Source organism: Buceros rhinoceros, unplaced genomic scaffold (genome assembly GCF_000710305.1).
Source record: "Buceros rhinoceros silvestris isolate BGI_N320 unplaced genomic scaffold, ASM71030v1 scaffold5939, whole genome shotgun sequence".
Classification (NCBI taxonomy): domain Eukaryota; kingdom Metazoa; phylum Chordata; class Aves; order Bucerotiformes; family Bucerotidae; genus Buceros; species Buceros rhinoceros.
In genome coordinates this window covers 1-8,578 of record NW_010430831.1, presented here as the reverse complement: position 1 = coordinate 8,578, position 8,578 = coordinate 1, and the positions used below count along the sequence as shown (strand labels likewise).

General features: G+C 39.7%; 1 protein-coding gene across 1 annotated transcript; it reads left to right on the top strand.

Moving 5' to 3' along the window:
* Positions 1-694: 694 nt before the first annotated feature.
* Positions 695-5,478, top strand: MB21D1 (Mab-21 domain containing 1; the record flags this gene model as incomplete). Its single annotated transcript, XM_010143159.1, has 5 exons — positions 695-917; positions 1,712-1,957; positions 3,524-3,626; positions 5,122-5,297; positions 5,330-5,478. Coding segments are annotated over 5 exons (897 nt in total), but the record flags the coding sequence as incomplete, so codon positions are not given.
* Between the last annotated feature and the right edge of the window lie 3,100 nt (positions 5,479-8,578).

The window sequence follows — 8,578 nt, the reverse complement described above, 5'->3', positions numbered from 1 at the left end:
AGAGCGGTGAGCTGGCCCTTCCAGCGAGAAGAGGCCTGGAGGATTACTGCTGTTGTTAATTAACAACAGCTCATCACGAAGTAGCTAACTCACCGCAAGGAGAACGTATGTACCTTCAGTAAGAGATGCTGCCTGAACAGGACTCGCTTTAAAGCCGCAGCAAGCCGTGGCCCTTGCAGAGCGCGCAGGTAAGCCCAGCGTCACTGGAGGAGGCATCGGGTACAGGACTGCATGAAAAGCCACGTGCCAGTCTTTAGTTTAAAGGTTTTTCAAAAAGCAGGAGAAATAGCACTACTTTTTTTCTGGTTTCAGCTCAGTCTGAAACAAAGTCAAACACAGGGACAGTTTTGTTTTTTGAAACCAGCTTCAGGCATAGCAGTGTGTTTTTTTTCCCTCAGCTGATTTCTGTGTGCAAAAGGATGGCTAAGATCAGCATTCATGCATTACTAAGAACAGTTCAAGAATCTTAAAACTCTGAGATGTTATTAAGTTGGAAAGCTGGGAAGTGAACTGCTATCAGTAAATCGTGCTTCTCCACCCAAATGCAGAGCAATCTTGTTATACAAATCCACTTGTAATACAATTCAGAAATAAGCTCAGATTTCACACCAGACACAAGAAATACACCAAGGCAGTTAAAAGCCTGAAGAGAATAAAACCTAAGTTGCAAATTGACTGTTACTGTACATTGTAGGTATCTGAACCAAATGAGTTTGACATCATGCTTGTAATACCTGTTGCAAGACTTCAGCTGGATGAATGTGATGACACTGGAGCGTATTATTATGTATCATTCAAAAGAAATCCAAGAGAAAACTATTTGTTGAAGTTTTTAGATGAAGATGGAAAATTATCTGCCTTTAAAATGCTTGAGGCACTAAGAAAAATTATTAAGCAAGAAGTAAAAAACATTGAAGGTAAGTACTGAGAGAACACACTTCACCTAGAAATGCTAAAAATCCAGTTACATTGTGCATATGCGTTGCCTGGTCATTCATAAAATGTAATTTTTTTCTTCCCACTCAGCTGTCTCTTTGTGGCAATGTGTAGCTATAGCTGTACCCAGTATCTCAAGTTTGCTCTTGTGCTAGGAATGACCACAGACACATCAGAGCTAACCATATTACGTGATTAACCTGTTGCTCCACTATGCAACCCTCGTTCTACGTGAAAATAAGGAATGTTAAGGGTTCTGTCACATGCGTGGTACTTCCTACATGACCTATGTATTTGGAATCTGTCTGCCACATGCAAAGAGCCATTTGCTGAATTTGTAGCAAAAGGAAGAACTTTCTTTTATACGTTACCTAGGATTTTACATAGATAGGTATAGAAAATATCCCTGTTTCAGCGTGCTGCTTTCTCCAAAGTCTTCAGAAACTTTATGGCCCAATCTCTTCAGTCTCAGTGTTTTCAACAGTGAAACAGTTCATTGGAACACTTTACTGTATTTCTGATTCTGTAGACACAATAAAAAACAAACAAGGAGTGTGTTCCTTATTCAGTAGAACTCCTCAGCAGGCCTTCTTAATGTTTTAATTAAAATCCATATCCTGTAGGACAGATCCAGACTGAACCGAGATATTTCTTTTGATTCATTATGAATTCCTCTTAAGTAAAAACCTTGACATTTAAAAAAAAGTTTCTAATATAGATATATAAGTAATTTTCTTCTTTGTTATATATACATCAATTTATTCTTTGTTACTAGATGTGGAAGTAACTGTGAAAAGGAAAAAGGCTGGAAGCCCTGCAATAACTCTTCAGATCAAAAATCCTCCAGGAGAAATATCGGTGGACATTATCTTGACTTTGGAAGTTCAGCAGAGCTGGCCGCCCAGCACACAGAATGGCCTCAAAATTGAGCAGTGGCTTGGAAGAAAAGTCAGGGGAGACTTCAGAAATAGACCACTTTATTTAGTAGCCAAACAAAACAAAAGAGAAAAGGTTCTAAGAGGTACCTCAGATACTGACAATAAGTCTTAAGTTATGAAATACCTTCTCTACACTTGGTCATGTACAAGTCTATAAAAAGGGTATCCAGATTAGGTTCAGTATTCTGCCTTCAAGGTACAGATCTTTACCTTATCCTGGATATACCCAGATCAAAGACAACTGAAATCCCTCTTTAAAACTTCAGGTTTGTGACACTGCTTGTCCTGTACTGAAACCTAAAGACAAAACTGCTCTGCCACTGTACATTAACCATTCCTGAGAGCATTATATTAAATCTGCAAAGGCAGACACATGAACGTGGCCCTGCTCTGGGCTAGTGCTGTACTTAACAGCAACATCCAGTCCGTTGTAAGAAAAAAAAAAAAGGAGGTTTCTAAAAAAGGCAGGGAATGTCCCCATAAGTGGAACTGCACACACAAGTTACATACTTTTGCAGGAAGTAATTGTACTTTTCTAGCAAAACGTCACTTCTTACTGAACTGTGGTATGGCTACATTTTTTTTCTGTCAGTTTGTGGAAGTGTCGCAACTTGCCATTGCATTATGAGAACTTAGATTTCAGCAAAGAGTTCAGGCAATCTTATTTTAATTATCATGCCCACCTTAACAATGCCGAATAAATCATTACTGCTCTACTGGGGTATCTCTTCCCGTGAAAATTAAATGCAAATACTAACTGAAACAAGCAGGCAAGGGAAACAGTCTAACTCATGTCAGAAAGACACAAATGATTGCTGGTGTTTTGAAAACAAAGGGTTGAGCTATGATAATAATTGTTTTCAGAAACACTGCGAGAACAACAAAAATAAATGCTTTAGAACAGTCATCTTACCTAAGAAAAACTCACAAGCGTATTACTTGCACAAAGAAATTGAAACCAGTGGTGGTTTTTTTATTCAAAACCAGAATGGTTACATAGTAAGGCTAGGAATACAGAACAGAAATTCAAAAGTAGATTTCTGTGGAGTGGGATTACAGAATCACAGAATTGATTGGTAGGAAGGGACCTCTAGAGATCATCTAATCCAACCCCCCTACTAGAGCAGGTTCACCTGGAGCAGGTTGCACAGGATCACATCCAGGTGGGTTTTGAATATCTCCAGAGAAGGAGCCTCCACAGCCTCTGCGGGCAGCCTGTTCCAGTGCTCTGCCACCCTCAAAGAAGTTTTTCTCCCCATGCTTAGATGGAATTTCCCATGTTTCAGTTTGTCACCAATGCCCCTTGTCCTGCTGGGCACTGCTGAAATTCCCCAAATCATGTTCAGCAAATGCAGGAAAGTTCAGATTTAAGCTTAATTTAAAAGTAAATCCAAACATCCTTAGAATGTAATTAAAGCATCCAAAAAAATAACTACATCCTATATTAATAACATTCCAACTGCCTTTGTGTGGACCAGCTGGGGAATTAAGGAGGAATTAAGTAATGGCAGTCAGAGAATTAAATTTAAATGCAAAGAAATTGCTGATATTCAAAAGTAAGTCAATTATAAAATGTCTTTTTCTTCATAGTTACAGATACTGGTACCTGTTGCTGTGTAACAATTTCAGAATCTTGTATTCAACTTTAGGAAACACCTGGCGACTCTCTTTCTCATCTATTGAGAAGGCCATGATCAACAACCACGGCAGCTCAAAGACATGTTGCGAATCTGATGGACCAAAGTGCTGTAGGTTGGTACTTCATATAAATATTTAACTTTAAACCTGTGTGAGCCAGGCTATCTAGCTCTGCTTAACAGTTAAGAATTTGATCTAAAACTACTAGTAATAAGGGAGCAAGAATAAGGCTTTTAGGCATCGTTGTTCTACAGGGGTACAGCACTGCATTCAACATGGCTGAGTGTCTTACCTGCAGTTAACTCAGGAGGAGGTGGAAACAAATCACAGCGCTGGTTTACAGTCCAGACTTGCCTTAGAAAGCAAAAAGATAGGACTTACTAAACAATCTTTCCCAAAGTCAGTCCTCTTTAGAAGAGCCACCTTGAAAGTCTGATAGCACTGCTTTATGAGCTTTCACTCGTACCAAGGGAATTTCTAAAATGATGGTGAGAGAAGAACTGCTCAATGCGATCAAGGTGAATAAATGTGATTTTTGACTCCCAGTAAAAAACAGTTTCCACATTTCTTCGACGATAAAGAACAAAACCCACATGAGGTACAGAACCTCCTTAATGGCAAACTAACTTCTTACTTTACTTAATTACATCTGGTACTGAATCGAGACAGTCACAAGAGAAGTAATGGACAATTCTGTCTGTGCTTTATAAGTATTACCAGACATGCTATGCCCCTGCCTAGCAGCGTATTAAAGCTATATATAACTTTCCCCCTCTTGGTGTGCCACAGGAAGATAGTGGCATTTCCTTCAGTGCAAATCTAAGCCAAAAGGGCAGCTGTAATCTTAAACAGTGCTCCGCGTTCGGGTTATACTGGTAGAATCTGCAGCTGGGAGTCTGTACTATGCCAGCACATTGTGCACTAACACTTTGTACTTTTGTGGCCAGTGGTGAAAGTGGTACATGCACAAAATCTTGTTTAACATAGAAATCCTTCATTAGTAGAATCTGACTTCATATGCAATAGTTTTAGGATTTTCCATTGTATCGCTGCACGAATCGAGACAGTCACAAGAGAAGTAATGGACAATTCTGTCTGTGCTTTATAAGTATTACCAGACATGCTATGCCCCTGCCTAGCAGCGTATTAAAGCTATATATAACTTTCCCCCTCTTGGTGTGCCACAGGAAGATAGTGGCATTTCCTTCAGTGCAAATCTAAGCCAAAAGGGCAGCTGTAATCTTAAACAGTGCTCCGCGTTCGGGTTATACTGGTAGAATCTGCAGCTGGGAGTCTGTACTATGCCAGCACATTGTGCACTAACACTTTGTACTTTTGTGGCCAGTGGTGAAAGTGGTACATGCACAAAATCTTGTTTAACATAGAAATCCTTCATTAGTAGAATCTGACTTCATATGCAATAGTTTTAGGATTTTCCATTGTATCGCTGCACTTATTTTCAGATTTTATTCAAAACATTATTGAAACTGTTAATCTATTAGAGTAAGAACATTTTTAGTGCTTGCATGAATAATGTGTATTCAGATATCTAAAATACATATTCAGGGCTATGTTGAAGGTACCTAATCAGTTTTTATTTATTTAACAGGAAAGGCTGTCTTAAGCTTCTGAAGTATCTTCTAGAGAAACTTAAAATGAAATATCCAAAAGAGCTGCAAAAAATGTGTTCATATCATGTCAAAACTGCTTTTTTCCACACATGCGTCATGTGGCCAAATGACACCGACTGGCAGTGGGGAGACCTGGAACACTGCTTTCAGAAATGCCTGGGATATTTTCTGGACTGCCTGCAAAAGATTGCGTGGGATATTTTCTGGACTGCCTGCAAAAGTGTCAGCTGCCACACTTTTTTATTCCCCAATACAACTTGTTCAGCCTGGAAGATAAAGTGAGCAGTAATTTCCTTGCAAGACAGATAAACTACCAGTTGAACAACAGATTCCCAGTATTTCAGGAAAGGCATTAAAACCATTGTTTACAATAACTAATTGTGTAGATTTGCATGTTTAAAACCAGAAGATCTGCACCTTAAGTTACTCCTCAGTAGTCAAGAACACCAAGAGAAAATTGCATAATTCAGTCACACTGCTTGGCCATAACCCTCAACAGAAATAGGATGTTGTAGTAATATTTATCTTCCCTATCTAAAATGTAGATGTCACATGCAAAATATCTTCAGGGTTGTCATGGGTTAGGGCTGAGCCCACCACTATGCATGACAGATGCTCTCTGTTAACCTATCTTTCAAAGGGGACAAGAAAGGGAATAAGGGAGAGAGATCTACGGATTAGAAAAGAAAACTAAAACTGTTTTAATGAGAATAATAATAAAATGACATATGTATATAATGTAATATCAATACCTAACTCAAAAAAAAAATATGCAATACCATTCCCAAACCTGACCTTTCTGATGGCAATCACATCATGGTCACCACTGATGCTGTGGGCAGGCTCTGGGGAAGTCCCAGACTGGACTCAGTGGCAGACAGGAACCAGATGCAGGAGCTGGATTCTGGAACTGGATTCGGGAATGCACGGATTGGGATCGAAGGCAGAACTGAGAGTCCTCCTCAGACACTGGCTGTTGGAGAAGAGAGCTTGACCTTTGTGATCCCTCAGCTTTTTATGAAATATGACTTCTATGGGATGGAACACCTTGCTGGTCAGTTCAGGGTCACCTGTCTTGTCCGCTCCTCCCCACAGGAGTGGCCTTTTATTGCACCCCCCCCATGGCACACAGGTTTCAGCAGTGACCTTGGTCTGCACAGGAGCAAGGGTGAGCAAGAGCCTTTCTGCACACCAGTCCCTGGTAGTAACTGCAAACATCAAGCGTTATCACCTCTAGGAGCAGACACTGTCTGCAGAACTGTGCCGTTACCTTCAGACAGTGCAGCCACTGAGCAGAGACTGAGCTGGGAAGTGAAATCACTGAACAGAATTAGTGCTGTTCTGACTCAAACCAGGACAAAAGTATACTAAGAACGTATAGAAGAATTTGCAATAGTTAATTTTCCATATGTAAATTCTGCAATTCCAAATATAAAGGCATCAATGACTGGATAAAATGAAAAATGGCAATTTGATTTAAAATTAAGATCCACTGCAGAATATGTAAAATACACTCTTGCTTTCAAAAGGGATAAGTAAATAAAATCAAATTGCTGGAGTTACTTTGACATAAACCAGAACAACTTCTCCAGATCAGCTGAGTGGAGGAAGACCTTTTGCAGAGGAAAACCACCAGCAACAGTGAGCAGAGAAGGAATATGGTATCAAAACACTACCAAGTTCCTGAAGTAACATCTTTTCTGAGTCTTCAGAATTGTTTTGAAAAAAATCAGTCTTTTTACTGGACACTGGATGGGAAGCAATCATTTATCTAATGTGCTGCAACAGGGTAAAAGTTTGTGCGATGAATCTTGTAGAAAGAAAGGTATCTTCCACTCGTATCGAGGAGGAAGAGTCTCCACGTGTCAAGGGTCTGCAAGGACATTGTCTGCAGAAATATGCTGTTCACTTCAGAAAGTGCAGTTAGAAGAGACTTAACTGAAAAGTAAAATCTTTGAACAGAATTAGTTCTGTTCTAACTCAAACCAGAACATTATGAGAAAGGTTATCAAAACCAAAATGCAGCATGAATCTGATCGCCTCAGAATGCAAATTCAGTTCAGTTTTTCTTATGTTGAAGAGTATATGTGTTAGGAAAAAATAATTATTAAAATATTTCCTAATAATATTACTAAAATCCTGCAGGTGATAATAAGTACACAGCATTCAGGAACTGCTGCGTGTAAGTAAATACATCTTTTGCTTTTTCTTCAGCCATGGGAAGTCCATGTTTTTAGCCTACTTTCTGAAGGCAAAATAACCTACTGGCTTAAGTAACACCCAGATTTCACCTCAATTATGAGCAAATTAAGGAGGGAAGGCCAAAAGAACATTTAGAGAATAATTTTACTTAAAGATTATCATCTCATGAGATTCAGTTTATTAGCTTTCATTTACTTCTATGACACATAGGTAAACACAAGTTCAGACCAAACTCCTTCCCATATAACTTCCAAAGATGAAAAACATTCCCCATTATCATTAGCAGTCTGTGTGGCTGACATAAAAAGGCCTAAACCATAGGCCTTGAATTAGAATTGACATACTGAGTGAACTCCCGAACTTGCATGTCTATAAAGTCAAATGCCTCACGTACCAAAAGGCAGGTACGTTGCATGTCTAAAGCCCAATGTCTTGCATATCCAAAGCCAGGAAAACAGCAATTTCTCACACCGTCCCAGATCCTAGCCAGATCTGGGGCACATGCAGGTAGTCACATAGTCACATTTGATAAAGAATATAAAAGCAGGACCCCTTTCACAGCAAAGTTGGAGACCTCACCTATAAGTGGACGCACTGCATAGGAATTCCCAGTTGCCAGCAGGGTTCTCCATATCCTTTGCTGTGACTGTGGCTCCCCAGGTGATGTACAGGATTTGGATGATGGTAACATAGAGGGACCTGGGCCTATTTAGCCTGGAGAAGATCCCCTCTCAGTCTTATCAATGCTTATAAATATCTAAAGGGTGTAAAATACTTTTACCCTGTCATTTACCCTGTAAATACTAGTCTGTACAATAGATACAAAAACCTTGGCGGTCTGGGAAAGGAATGAGAATAAATCTAAACTACAACTCTACGGTACAGAAGAAGACAAAACAGAAGAGAAAGTGCGAGTTAAGCTGTTTGGAGACTGATACTCAAGCGCATGCGTAATACCTATGCAAAATTATTAATTAGTTTTTGAATATGTATGATTATTTGGGGGAAAATAATGAATATGCATGTAATCAGGTGATATAAGCTTTGGCTGGGGCAGCATACGGTGTTGGGGAAGATACACCCCTCGCACTCGGCGCTGATAAGAAAATGCTGCTTCTTTATGCTACATTGGTGTTAAGGAGTTTTTATTCTGAATTTTCGGTAACGGGTGTCAAGAGGATGGGGTCAGAGTCTCCTCAGCAGTGCCCAGCAACAGGACAAGGGGCAGTGGGC